Below are 15552 nucleotides of genomic sequence, written 5' to 3' on the forward strand. Positions count from 1 at the left end.
CTGAGCTCAAAGGATAGAGGTATAAGCAGAAGTGACCAGGTGGTTAGCATGTGGACTCATAAAATCTGATTTATTCAGATCTTAGGGGTCACCTTGATATGTACAAGTGACCGTAATGTCATGTGGAACTCCTTGTCATATGACATTACTCCTAGGTATCAACCGAGGAATGAGAACAACTGAATGTTCGAGCTACTTATGTTAATTAAGGAATTTATTTTATTTTATTTGGTATTATTTAACATCAATCATACATTTCCACACCAAGCTGGGAAAATATGAGAAAAATCAGGTACTACACCATGATTGTATATCTGAGATGAAAAATAGATATTTAGCCCTGTGCTAGAGAATTGTTTACAGAAAAGTCACTGAAAAAAAATCCATGTAATGTAATGATTCTAAAATCTTATGGGAGAAAATATCCAAATGGATACTACTTTGTCTTCTGAAAAATACTGAAATATTAAAATTTTAGGTAAATAAAAATATATTTTATGAAGCTCTTATTTAAAAAAAAAGTCCAATTACCCAAATTTTATATTAATGAATACAATACTCACCACATTTTCCTGAATCTGGCAATTTGATACTGAAATACTCAATGAAATATCTCCTAGAAAGACATGTTAAAAAATACACACAAACACACACATACACACACACAAGAAGTCAGTGAGAGAGGTAACAGCCAAATAAGTTAACACATGCCTACCAATCATGCTGCTGGACCATTTTAAAATAAATCATAGCAATTAGGTTTTACTTAAACAAATCTCTATTAGAATATTCCTTTCCTTTTAAAATTACAGAGTCATTATGTACTTGGTTTTGAAAAATACTTTACCAGTTTAGTATAATGTTAGGAGTTAGATGTGGTTTCAAACATTGGTTCTGATACTTCCTAGCACTGATACACACTTAGACAATTTAATCTCTCTAGGGTTTGGTTTCCTCACCTGTAAAATGGGCAAATCATTGAGGTTTTACTGGTTGAGGTTGTATTAAAATAGAGATCTCATGTGAAATGCTTGGCACCAAAATAGACATATATAATACATTAATATCTATGTTCACTGTAGAGGTAAATAAATCAAAAAGCAGTAAAGACCAATGGATAAAACACTGTAGTGTACAAAACAGAAGTTAGTTCACAGGCTTCATTATTTTGCTGAGTTTGAAATTTAAAATAATATTTAAAAAAAAAAAAATCCCTCTAAAATTCATTTTTTCATTCATTGTTAATACTCGGTCCTGGCTGCATTTTGGTAAAATCTATCTCATACTACTAAGAGTATGAGATTTTCCCTAGGATAAATGTATCAAGAGTTACCAAGTACTCTGCACAGAGTACCATATTAGGAGGTATGGGGGAAATTTATTAATTCAGATTTGCAAATAGCAAGACTCTGAAATTCCAGGTCAGGCTCAAGCTGACTAGGTTACTTTTTCTTTTACAAACCAAAAGCTCTAGGATTCTGGTTTGGCCCTAATAATATATAGGCTTTACATGAATTTGTTAAAATGTTTAATATAAAATAATAAAAACAACAGAATAGGATAATTTACGGAATAAAATTTCCAATTATGTCAAGAAGCTTTTATTTAGAGATCCTGTGTTCTCAAGTAAACTAAATCATTCCCAAGGAGGTTTTCTTCATTCTGCTCCCTGGAAAGGCAGGACATATATATAATGCATCAAGGATAGGGAGATGTGTGAGGGTCATGCTACAGGTAGAAAATGGGCAGACTCACTGTGCGAGTTCGTTCCGGAGCCCACTGATGGCCCCTTGGGGATGACAGGCATGAGGGCATACTGGATTGCCATCTCCCACATTCTGGCCACATCTGTGCCAACGCCACTGGTGATGACATTGCTATTGGGTGGTGGGCTGGAAGGGTTGACCACATTTTCTCCCACGTAATACACTATATTTGCTGTAGTGATTTCAAAACAGTGAGGGTTGGCCCCATTAGGAATTAATGCTGAAGTTTTTGCTGGTTCCAGGGATAAAATTTCTGATAAAGGAATTTCCTATGGAAGAAAGAGTATGTTTAATGCAGTTTATTAAAAATGTATCAACTTTCAAATAAAATTCCAGGAATATGCAAGAAATGACATTATAAGTAGCCACGATTTTTTCGGAAACACACATTACTTAGCAAAATTGTTTAAAAATGTTTACTATAGGAAACCATATCTCTTTTTTCTAGACAAGACAGGTGATTTTCCCCCTATATTCACAAGACGAGAATAAATATTTTTAAGAATAATGATTTTGCATTTCATAAAATCCAAGAATTGGAATGCAAATGGTAATCTTTCTGTGAGGTAGAATAACAACACTTTTTAAATGCATCTGGGTACAAGTGGCTATTTTAAATTTTTAATGATTCTTTAAGACAATGAAAATGAATCCTATAATTTGATTCTATACCTGTAAATATAATAATATAACTAAATGAATAGTTTTAGTGAGGAACACACAGAGATTTGTTTAAAAATAGTTGTTTTTGAAATTATTTGCAAATTAAAAAAATAGCCGCATTGTCCTTCAGGAAGTATAGAGTGACTGAGAAATAACTTTTAAAATAAAAATTTTAATTTACAAATAATGAGGTTTCTTTCTTTTAGAGCTGTGTAAAGTAGCCAGGGAGAATCAGATTAACCATCCCAATTCTGCATTACATTTGAAGGGAGAAGTGTCTACCGTTTTTGCTATGAATTTCTTTTAAATGTATTTTTAATTGGGTGATGCATCATCCATATTAAATCCATATTATTTAATGTAAAAGGACAGAATGAAAATTGCTGTCAAATTTTTCTCTAAAGGAAAATGCTTCTTATGAAAATTATCATGGCTGATGCATGGAGAAGTCATAAAATGTTTCTTAACCCCACTGATGTACTGCAAGGCCAAAGATGCAAGAAAGCTAGATGTAGAGGCTCTCAGGAATTCACTGTTAGCTAATCTTTTGTGACCTCACATTTTCTGGTTAAATCACTCACCTCCTGAAACTCTTAATTAAGCTCCTCTCCACCCAACCCATGGGGCCAGAAGTGCTCCCCAGGGAAACATGAAATTCACAAGTGAATTACAAAGTTACAACCTGATCCCCCAGAAATTTGTAAACTACAGAAAAGGAAAAAACATATCTCTTGAAGCAAACACAGCAACAGTCATTTCTGTGACTACATATTTTGTGTTTCTGATATCCTACATTCCCATGAGGAAGCAAGAGGGAGCACGAGACCATAATCAAGGAAAGAGCCACCTCACCTTGTAGTACCTGCTTCCTGTGTCATTTTGAAAGAGGGTAATGCATTTGCTATCCAATCTCCAATAGTGCCGTTTCCGCTGAAAAAGAAGATCAGGATCTTTAAAAACCTTTAAAAATATCCAAGATTAATAAAATCAAAATGTTTTTTCCAGCCAGGGGCAGAGCATTTGATGGTGGAAAGTATATGGATTTTGAATCAAGCAGACCTTGTACTCAATTTCAGACTCTGGAAGTTGACTATGTAGCAAACATTTTGAGATAACTTTCTAATCTACAACATAGGGCTATGAGTAATAAATGGGTTCGATGTATTAGCACTTGGTGCAGTGTCTGGTATCCAGTACATGCACAGTAAGTAGAAGACACCATTTTAAAATTTATTTGAGTACTTGAAGAGCTAAAGGTGGATTTGTAGTCTGTACTAAAATAAAAAGGTTTTACCAGAGATGTAATGTTTATACATGCTCACTGTTTTGGAACACAAGATATGTCATGATGATCCAGCCACGGATTCTGGCTTTTATCAGGGACAGAAGAATTCTGAATGTTACAAAAGAGCTAGGGAATATTATGTTGCATGGTTGAGTTTATTCCATTGCTTCAAAAAACAGTCAGGGGAATACATCCAGCAACTCTACCTTCTCTTAAGCTTACTGCAGATCTATCTTCTATGATTTGGTGATTAGGTCTTTGTTCACTCTAGGTATGATTTTACATATTTTAAAGTGTGTGCATGTGTGTGTGTATGTTTTCATCTTTTTAGACCAAAAGCCAATATTATTATTGGTCCCTTCTACAACTACTCTTAGATCAGTTAAATGCATCAAATATACTTGAGACATTTTGCACCATGTCTAGGAAGAATTAGATGGTGTTCAGTTGAGTCCTACAATGAGACATTAACTCCTTCTCCAGCAGAAAAGGTTGAGAATACAGACAGAGTGATTATATCATAGGTGTCTATTTATCTAAAGGAACGATGGGATCTTATAGAGAGGAGGTGATGAAGGAAACACTACCAGTGACTGAGAAATGAACTTATCAGCAATTGTTAACTAATTTAACAGTAAAACATGGATCACATTTCTTCTCTCACACACATATACACAGCTGCATCCATCAATTATTAGGAAGATTTGAAATAGTGAGCAGACTCACTATATGAAAAAATTAAAATGTGCTGTCTTTGATTGAATAGTGTTGAATTACTACGTTCCTGAATGCATCAGTCTATAAGTGAACATGACGACCTGAGAAGTATGTAACAGTTTTCATTGTTGTCTGCCTTCCTAAAATGTAGTGCTTCACTTAAAATTCTGAATTGCAGAAGAGCGTTGTGAAAGCACACGCTGTAGCTTTCATGACGGCTATAAAATGACAGACACACACTCAAATTGTTTGGCAATCATTTCAAGTAATAGAGGTAAATGATGTTTCTCTGACATTGCTTTCTATATTCTTTTCTAACTCGGTTGCTCGCTCAACTCCAGCTGAGATCCAGAGATCTGTTATGTGCTCCACCTGACCCTATCTCATGGCTGTTCTGAGATTTCCTCCAAGTAACTCAGACATTCCACAGTCCTCAGAAAGCACTAGCAACTCTTGTAATTAAAGATGAGAGAGAAGCACTTGCTGCGGATCTTACCAGCGTGTCCTTGCTGGTGTAGTGGACCATCCACCCTTCTTTCATCACCGTGCTGCTTTTCCTCTTCGTGTGTTTGACAGACTGCACTACTCTCATGAGTGGGATATTGTTGCTTGTTGAAGGACTTGAAAAGTCAAAATATTTTAGAAAGGAAATGTTTTTAGATACAGATCTTCTTTTCATGCATAAACCTTATTTCAGCTATTACAAAGTGAAAGCCAAAAAAGTCATGTCCCATTTTTAGTGAAATATATTGTCAGAGCATGATGGTTTAGAATCTGTGTTACTCTGGAGTGATAGGCACTTGATACGTACATTTCAAACATCTGAGGCAGGATAATAAGCACCTTACTTTACGGGTTGAACTATATGGTGTTCAGTATTCAGATAAATATCATATTATTGTCAGAGTGTACTGAGGCCACTGCACTCAGAATCACACAAGGATGCTTTCTTGATTATTCATTACTGGAAAAATATTAATCATGTATAGATTATATTATCCAACGTGAATTTTAGTCTCTCTGTATAATTTCATAAAAATCAGAATCTGTCATTTAAGCTGTCATTTAAATAATGATTGCTTGTGGAATTATGTTGATCCTAAATCTCTTTTTCTTTCTCCTTCCTCCCACTCTTTTCTCTCTTTCCACATGCATGCATGCATGCACACACTCACTCCCCAAAACTCTTTAATACTAACAAAATGCATATCTTCAAAAGACAGTGGGGGCATAAGACTAATATTTTCCAGTATATTTTAAATGTTTATAATGCTAATAAATAGAAACTATTTCAGATTGTTAATGAATATGCCACTTGTAAATGGACACAAAAGTTTCAGTTTACTTTATAATATAAATCAGAGGTTGGCAATCTTCTGTAAAGAGTTAGATAATAAATACTTTTGGCTTTGCAGAATACTTAACTCTGCTATTGGAGCACAAAAGCAACCACAGACAATAAGAATAGGTATGGCTCTGTTCCAAATGAAACTTTATTACAAAACAGGTGGCAGGCTTGATTTGGCCTGGTGGCCATAGTTTGCTGATCTTTGATATTAAAAAAATGGACTCATATAGTAAACAAAAAGTATAAATAATTAGATCATAAATGTAAAATCAGGCATAATTCTGAAATATAATCAAGAACAGTGTGGTGCAGACATAATATGGCATTTGTAATAGGGGCCAACTATAAAATAGTTGGCATCAGCTGAGATTGATCCCTGATCTTAATATTTTTACAAAATTAGCTTTGCATAAATAGTAACTTAGCAATAAACTTCTGGATGACAAATATGAGTGTGTCTCATGTTTAAAAGCAAATGGGCCAATGTATGAGGCAGTGCCAGGGAAGGATGCAAACTATACTTCTCCATGGGAATCTAGATCTGGTAACTCCAATCTCTCATCTGCAGTGTACAGCTAATTCATACCCAAATTAAACATACACTTTGAATTTCTGTTGTAATATTAAAATGTCAAAGAGCTTTAAAAAGCAAATAGCATGTGGGATTCCACTGTTTGCTTGAGACTGGCAGTGCTGCCCTTACCTGATGGTTCTGTTGGAGTCCTCGTGGTCTTGGTCTGGATCCTGCATCTCTCCATTGTCATTCTGGCACTCTGCCATTGCCATCTCAGCATCTTGGACCATTGCCTCTTCCATGTCATCCATCAGCCCACTGTTCCTTTCACTGTCATTGTCATCACTCCCTTCTTCCATGACCACGTCAGAATCTGCCCCAGGGCTGAGCAAATCTAGAAAATTGTTTTGCAGCCCTGAAGATAAGCCTGGACTCCTGGAGCCAGGGCTTAAAATAAAGTTAGGCAATGCAAAAACAAATCAATTGGAAGCCCTAAAAAGTCATGTGAAGAATTTTTCTTTTCTTTTACTTCATTTTTCTTTTCTTTTAGTTTGTTAGTATCTAAATTTATGAGAGGGTGAGTATATAATTTTATAGGAAGATATTTATTTTTGCCCCTAAGAATAAGACCATGAAAAGGTGTGGAAAGCTCTGGAAGGAAGTCAAGGGTGGGACAGGAGCAAAATGCAATGAGGCACAGTAATACCAGGCAAGTGAAGAGGAAACTGATCTGACTTCAGTAGCACACCTCTGGTGGGAAAAATATATATACGGGAAGATAGGGAAACCTTCTCATGCAACAGATTCCAATAAATTAAATTGGTCACCTAACCAGTAGTTTTTAAATATCTAAGATACTAGATATTTGAAATAATATTGGACCCTGCCATTATGCATTTATTCGTTATGCAATAAACTATAATTATGTACTCATGCAAAGTACTTATTTTAAAGTTAGAAAACGAATTGATTAGGAACAATAGGCTGCTAAGCTTGGAAAATGCAATTTCAATGTAAATAACAAGATCAAAATTGTACTGTTTCTCCATGGCTATGGTTATCAGGTATACACTGACATTCTCTGGGCCTGAAAAAGTCAACACCTCATGTCACAGAAGTGGGAAGACTGCCAAGCTTTCAATTTTGACAGATAATCCATGAGACTCCAAGACAGATGCTAGTAATGGAATGTTTTCCTGGAGTGCACTCCCTTCTCCAGGTACATATTTACGTTACAGAGGAAAGTTCTAGAGCAATGACAAACATTTGTTCTTCAGGTTTTTAGCGACAAAATTATTCAACTTGTTTCTCTGTTCTGCTATAGCCATTATCCTTCCCAAAAAAATTGAAAAACTGATAACAGACTGAAGGTATAAATCAGTCCACTATCTACAGAAAAAGTAAGACTGGGATTCTAAAGTTAAATATTTTGGTAGCAACCCATTAGAGACACATCCTGGGAAGAAGATGTGAGATGCTATTTTTAAAGGATCTAACATTTTTTTAAGGAATCCTTCAAAGTTAACTTATGCAGTCAGAGTTTTTCCAAAGAGTATATATATATATATACACACACATATATATATACATAGGAAGAATTAAAGTTGTTTTTATTGTTAGAGATGCAAATAAACAATCACGGATATGCTATCCAGTTGTTTGCTTAAACACACACTGGCCTGACGATAACTGGGAATTTTGTTGAAGGATTTACATCATTAGTCAGTTGACTGCATCTATGGCTGATAAAAGACATGTCTTAAAGTGAGATTGAGAATTTCAGAAGTTAGAAAGAAAATGTTCTGCTGCTTTTTCAGCCAGCCAGCTTCTGCTGGGGAATACAACTTCACCTCTCTTGTAGTTTCCAGCTTGTATCCTGCTCTACAGAATTTGGACTAACCAACCACCATGGTTGTGTGAGGCAATTCTATCTAACACATTGATATCTATGTGTTAGATAATTCTATCTAAGACATAGATAATTTCTCCTCTTGGTTCTGTTTCTCTGAAGAACCCATCTAATACACATATATAATCCAATTAGTAGCTGGATGGAGGAAGAAAGTGGGTGATCATTTCCTTATGGGCCAGCCTCTGATTCTTCCTTTCCTTAGCCAACTGGGGAGATCACTTAACTTCTGTCTCAGTGTGTAGAATGAGAAGGTTGGTGGAAAGAGACCAAGAGCTATACCTTGTGGACAGTCCAACCGTATCCTCACTTCCAAACAAACGAGGATAGGAGTATAAAATAAGAGAACTGGGGAAGAAATTTTGGACATTCAAGCTTTCAGAACCAGCTGTTCACAATGCCAAGGTCAAGAAAGCCTCTTTGGTTTTTAATCAAAACTCAATGAACTGGAATGAGTGCTTTTCTACTGTAAGGTAGAACAAACTCAAACCATAATTTGCCTTGGGTTGGGTCACAATATCTGAAAATAAAAAAATAAAAAACTCACTGGGTCATAATCATCACATCTTCTAATAGGAAGAAGAGTGGACACAACTTTTGATCTTTTACCTACCTCCATTAATGGTCACTTCACCAAGGCAATTATTTGGTACTTTCGGTGCACAGCGTTTATGACAGTTGAATCTGCAATCTAATCACGATGATTTCATAACAAAACAAAACAAAAAACAAAAAAACAAAAACAAGATCTCATCAGAGGGAGAAGTTATGAAATAAAGAATAGTAACTTCAGGTAGATGAGTGACCAAATAAAAGGCTCAAAGTGTGGCTGGTAAACATTTGTGGCAAGCTCATTTTTACTTACCTTTGCACTGCAGGCCCTGCCTGAAAAGTCCCTTGAGAAGCTTCTTGCAATACTGGCACACAGTAGGTCGGGTGTAGGAGTGGATGACAAAAGTGTGCGGCACTTTAACTTTAGACAACAAAATCTTGTCGAGCTGAATTGGCCGTCCAATGTATGACTGAGAGTTTGATCTCTTCTCTCGGCCAATAAATGACTCCGATGGAGACTTCTGCTGTATGTTTGAAAAACAGTAAAGTGTGATAAGGATGTAAAAGTCTACTTGGTCTACATTTTTAATGTTTTTAAAATTTCATTTTGTTTTACTATTTTAATTAGTTTTAACTGGTGGTTTGATTCTTAACTTAATGAGAGATACAAACTAAAATTACCTTTCTGTTAATTGATGTAATTAATCCTCCCTTTATTTCTTATTTGAGTTACTTCATTATTATAGTTTGATGAAAGAATTTGAGATAAGAATATTTGAATCTAATTTCAAGTTTTCTCAAAAAAACTTCTATGTTTTTAAAAATTAATGGAATTTGGTGATAAAATTAGAGGTAACTTAATTAGTTTTAATACAAGAAAATAAAGTTGAAAGAAAACAAAAATGGTCCTTATTCTCACTGCAGATACTACCTTGCTGACATTTTCTAAAGTATTACATGTACTTGGTTAGAAAATGTAAGTGGTTTATCCTACATGGTACTTCATCTGAAAAATGTCTAGTTAACTTTCCTTTACCTCAAGAAAAAAATAAATGTGATTTAAAATCATTCCTCAACCTTATAAAAGGGCTCCAATTAAACTGTCATTTTATATTTGAAAAATTTAGCAACTAATGATTATACAAGGCACAAGAATACTGGTGTTTGGGTAGTAATTACATCTCTATAGACTTTGCCTTTCATTTTGGAATTATGTAATTACTACAATACACAGATTAAAAAATAAATTAATTAAAATTAACTGTGCTTTCAATGTTTTTGGACAATTTCATGGTATCTCAACATCTGGGACATGTACTTGGGAATCATCAGAATAAAAGATGAGTTAAATTACTTTTTAATAGTTATTATAATTATAAGCTCATAGTAGTTTCCCACCCTGTAGTAACCATTGTGTTAGAAGCCTTACAAGATATATCTTGTTTTCCACATTTTAGAGTTGAGGCATCTAAGCTCATAAAATTAAAACAAATTCCTTTGGGTCAAATGGTTAATAAACAGTGTAGCCAAAGCTTGAGCCAGCATTTATTTGCCTCCAGAGCCCCTGCTCTTTGTGCTGCATCATTTTGCCTTTCTTTATATAATTTATTAGCAGAAATTAACTGACCAAAAAAACCCAAACATTAAGATGAATAAGCACCTACATTTATTTATACAGTAAATACAATCAACTGCTTTTCTTAATCTTGTCAATATATATTAATAACTTACCAGTGAATTTCTAAACTGGATGAGTTACCAACCAAAATGAGAACTAAATCAGATTTACACACAATTTCTACTCATCTTATTCCCTATCTACATGGAAAGGTAATGCCATTTATTACCAAATGGGGAAATTTTGATTTGCAGGTTCACTAGCTGCAGTAAAAAGAAATTTGAGATGAGGCGCTACATAGGAATATTATATCTACAGTTACATTTACAATGCCATAAAGGAAAATGATAAAACGATTATTCTGAAACATTCAACTCGTATAGAGAAGCCCCGGTTGTTTATCACAAGTTAAAGGTTTGCCAAACCAGATTTATGAGTATGTTGAATAAATTCCTTCAATGGAATTGAAGAATAATTAAACCCAAAAGGTTAGGTCCCTACCCCAACTGAGGGGTTATTTTCAAGCACAGACTAAAACGAAACTAATATTTTTCCATAGTTGGAAAGTTTCAACACCCACAATAAAAGACCTGATGTCACGCATTCTTTGCAGACTTAAAATGTTCTTAGTTTTGGAAAATCTTATAAAAAACTGGCCAGATCTCTCGTCAGTTGTTTTTCTTAATTTAAGATACCTAATTTGAGGTTGTTTTAATAGAGCCAGTTTGACATAGGAACATTTAGTATACTGCAGTAGATTGAATTACGTACCCCCTAAAAAACATGTTCTTAACCTTAATACTTGTCCCTGCGTGTGTGAACTGCTTTGTAAATTATACCCTTTGAAGATGTATTATCAGTTAAGGAGTGGACTCTTTTGTGAATAGGATTTTCTAAGATCCTATTTAAGTGTGGCCAAACTGAATGATGCCTTATTAGAGTGGAAATGCAGACAGCAGTGAGGGAGCCAGAAGTCAGTTGAATCCGGAGAAGCAGACACAAGGAATGAGGGATCGCCATGTGCCTGCATGGTGGGAGGCAGAGATGCAAGCCAAGGAACCCCAAAGATTATGGCAAGCCAGCACCAGGGTGCTGCAGACTTTAGGGAGAAAACTTGGCTTTGCTAATGACGCCTTCATTTGGGACTACTAGCCTCTAAAACTACGAGCCAATAAATTCCTGTTGTTTAGGTCAACACATTGGGTGGTATTTGTCATAGCAGCTTGGCTTGATAAACGAAGACAATATACCATAGGGTGGATTCACTTAGAGAATCCAGAGGAAATGTGATAATCTGAATATTTTCTTCTCATCCAACATGGTTATATTTAAGCAAACTCTGCTATAAACTTTAAGAACTAGACATTCTTGAGACATCATGTCATTTAGTACATTCAGGGCAGAGTTACATAAGGATTTCTCAAATATTATGTGAATTTAGGGAAAACAAGGTTGGTTGGCACTCTGTGGCCCAGAGACTGCACTAAGAACTTACTCAGGCAATGACGGGATTCACACAGCTACATGTGTCCCTGGCACAGATTAATCACTCACAAACTCCATATAGTGTCAGAAACTAAGCCTTTAAAAGCATTAATAAAGAGTGCCCTCCTGTCATGCATGACATTTTAAAAATTAAAATCAGCTAGCAATAAGACCAGAAATACTTCTCAACTAATTATTTTGAATGTGCCCTCTATTTCTAAAATGAAAATTAAAGCTTGAAAATCTTGAGGCAGGGCATAGTCATGGTGACTTCTCAGGTGGAAACTGATTTACTGCTGAAAAGGAGGTTGTTTGAGTTGTTTAATTTTGCTAGATAACAAACAACATGGGGAAAGGGAGAATGGAGGAGCTTTTTGAACTTTTGTTTGCAGGACTATTATTTTCCATGTATCTGGGATTATACATGCAGACATTTGTATGTGTTTTTCCCTATCATGAGGCAAATCAAAGATGCCAAGACAGAAAGGAAGACTAAGTCACTCTGGTGATTTTGTTAAGTGCTTATGGGATATTTATACATGCTTTCAATCAACATGTAAAACAAAGCCTCCATTGATATACAACAGATTCTTAAAACAAAACAAATCAAAAAGCCCATTGCCCTGTAACATATATTTATCATTTCTACATATATATGCTTAAGACCATAATTTCTGTAATCTCACCCACTATTCTTCTAAAAATATATCTAATGATTCAAACACAAACCAAAGCTTCCAAGGGTTTTCAGACTCAGTGACACATTTGTTCATTAATAACCAATATTCATCACTGTTTTTAATAATTATGTGAAGTTTTATTTGAAGGTATGTACACCATAAGGCATAATTACAGGGTATTTTTTGGTTGTCTGACAATATCAAGTTACAGAGCAGACAAAATTCACAAATTGAAAAATTTAAAGGAAATAGATGCTGGAGGTTAAGATAACCTCAACATGAAACTAGACATAATGATTAAAAATCATAATGTTGGCTGAAATAACCAGGGTTTTCTGCATATAACACATCATTATATGAGAGAGATAAAATATCACTTTAATTTTTCATTCATTAATTTACCTCATTTTTTTATTATTTGTATATTTAATTATGATGTGTGCACTACTTTAAAGTTTTAAATAAGACCTTTCTTTAAAATGAACTCTACTAAGGAGAAAAATCTTCTTTACCCATTAACACCAGTGAAAGTTTTACTAGCTTTACTAGATAATGCCAAAATTAATTCCAACTGTTGCTTGCTATTCTGTTTTGGTACCCCGTATTTAGTGAAACTGGGTAATCTGCAGAATGGTTGTTTTATGCAGGAATAGGGAGGATAGTTGAAATACTTTGGAAAGGCAACAGCTACATTTTGTTTCATTCTGCTCCATTATTACATTCAGAGCAAAACTGGCTGAAAACTCGCAGAACAGATTTTAAATTTCCTTCTCTATAATTATGGTAAGCATGACCAGGATGGTGTACTTGTTAAAATTTATATTTTTATATTAATTGCTAGTCCTATGAATTGTCCTTTTTCTTCGTGCATGAGTTTGGGTCAAAACACAGGTGTGGAACTTTTGTGAGAACAGACATAACTGTAAAATATAGTGTTTGGATAGATGCATGTAAATGATGTGATTTGGCAGATTATAGATGAAAAATACAAAGGTCTCTTTTCTGTTCTCAGTGTAAGAAAGCATCATATCATTGATGGGAGAAAATATGGGAACAGAACAATGATGAAAACCAAATATCAAAGCCAAAAGAGATTTTAGAGGTTAAAAACAAGTCTGTGGTTTGGCTGAGCTTCTGTAACATCCTTATACAAATAGTGTTTCACTTGAAATTACTGCCAGAGTTAGAACTGTATGAACTGATCACTCATTTATAAAGACAATGCATCCTGCTTTTCTAGAGATCAAATTTGTTTTATAACCTGGTATGCTAAATTAATGACTCAGCAAGTTTGGAACTTTCCCAGGAAATGATTGCTTAGATTACATAATGGAAACTCCAACTGCTAGCATGTCTTTAAACATTTAACAAGACTCTGAAACAATTTCCCAACAAGGTATATTCCACTTAGCAGTTCAAAATTCATTAGTATAATTAGAAACAGAGAGGAAAAAGTTGCCTTTACTTGTGGTTTGTTTATTGCCACTTAGGTAAAAATCACACATAAATAACCCAAGAGATAAAAGTCACTTTACAAAAAAACATGATTGAAATGAAAACTTTTGCAGTATTAAAATATTCATGTTTATAAACTAAAATTCATTCCTTAATCCCATATTGGGACTGAATTTTGGGAGACATAAGCTCCCCTTGAGTTAAAGAGGAATAGAATCTCTTTATGGATCTGTCTCGATCATTAGACAATAAGCTTCTAAGGGAAGGCCAGTGTCTTAATCCTGTTGTCCTTTATTATCGGGAAGAAGTGCCTGGTATGTGACAAATAATATGCATTGACTGAACTGAACAGAATGTATGTTTTCAAGATGTAAATGCATGGGAATAATGGATGAGACATTTCAATAGAGATTTTAAAAATTCAAGCTTTAATATGTCTTTCCTTGTTGAATGTTATACGGATTATAACTTTGACATATTAGCTTTACAGGGATTCTATTTCAAGAAAATACAATTGGCTAAGGAATGTTTTTTATTGCAGTAGCTCTCACCTGCTTGCTCCTCACCCCTACTTGGCATATTCAACTTGAATATGAAATCTGTGCAGAAAGAGAGGGGTAGCAAGTCAAATGCTTGTGTGCTGTTAACACAAACAGGTGACCCTCAGTGTTGGGGAGGCAATAGGGGATGGTGGAGACTGTATGTAGGCAACTGGAGAGGACAGGCTCACTGTAAAACGGGTGGCTGCTGCTCAACTGCTGCTAATAGCTGCCATGTGAGTACACAAGCCCAGTGTTGCCAGACATTTTAGTTTCTCAAAGGAAGCAGATGTTTTATGAAATAACTCTATTTCTAAATGCTTGCAACTCTAAACAAAGTTAAAACACTGTGCCAATCAACTTATCTGGGGACTCCATGGGGAGTCTGAGACCTTTGAAGTAGATAATGAGAGCAAACACTTTTTAAAACCTTTAGTATATTTGAAACTCTTTTCATAGCACTTTATATGCACTAATTTATTTAACCTCCTGACTATGAGTATTATGAACCCCATTTTGCAGATAAGGAAACTGAGCCATAGAGAGGTTAAATCCTTTGTCCAGTATCACGCAGCTGGTCAGTGGCAGAACTGTGAACTCAGATTTTCTTGCCCCAGATGGTGATACTGATTCCCATCTCCTTACTCCCTCCCAGTTCTCACATTTCATGATATTACTCTAATATGGGAGACAGAAAGTATTTTCTTCCTCTCATTTAAGAGGGAAGACTTCATAGGAGACAATGAGAACAATAAAGTTATAGTATGTTCTATATGTTCTGAGGACAGCACGTGACTCGTGGATGTTTTAGAGAACACAGAGGCCATCTGAAGAAAAACAAAAACCATCAATCAGTTGGCTGCCTACTTTCCTATTCAAGTGTTTTTATACTTAAAAGACACTAGCACAACTGTGATAAAACAGATGAAACTAAACATTAATCCTTTAGTCCAGAATTTTTAAAGGTCTAATATTTTGGACTATCATTCAAATAGATGTAGTAGAATAGAACCTTATGACA

At 34.9% G+C, this 15552-nt stretch overlaps 1 protein-coding gene across 5 annotated transcripts in view; it reads right to left on the reverse strand.

Moving 5' to 3' along the window:
* PRKD1 (protein kinase D1) overlaps positions 1-15552 on the reverse strand; it is a 313038-nt gene that overhangs the window by 43453 nt on the left and 254033 nt on the right. For 3 of the 5 annotated variants that reach the window (XM_037834719.1, XM_037834717.1, XM_037834721.1), the window contains 7 exons: positions 9068-9278; positions 8816-8893; positions 6483-6687; positions 4928-5051; positions 3282-3359; positions 1756-2035; positions 564-616 (listed from right to left, as the gene is read on the reverse strand). In XM_037834719.1, coding sequence (XP_037690647.1) covers positions 564-616; positions 1756-2035; positions 3282-3359; positions 4928-5051; positions 6483-6687; positions 8816-8893; positions 9068-9278 — 1029 coding nt within the window. The remainder of the gene's footprint in view (positions 1-563; positions 617-1755; positions 2036-3281; positions 3360-4927; positions 5052-6482; positions 6688-8815; positions 8894-9067; positions 9279-15552) is intronic. The other 2 variants (XM_037834720.1, XM_037834718.1) reach the window with 1 other exon arrangement.

Source organism: Choloepus didactylus, chromosome 4, assembly GCF_015220235.1.
Source record: "Choloepus didactylus isolate mChoDid1 chromosome 4, mChoDid1.pri, whole genome shotgun sequence".
In the NCBI taxonomy this organism is placed as follows: Eukaryota; Metazoa; Chordata; class Mammalia; order Pilosa; family Megalonychidae; genus Choloepus; species Choloepus didactylus.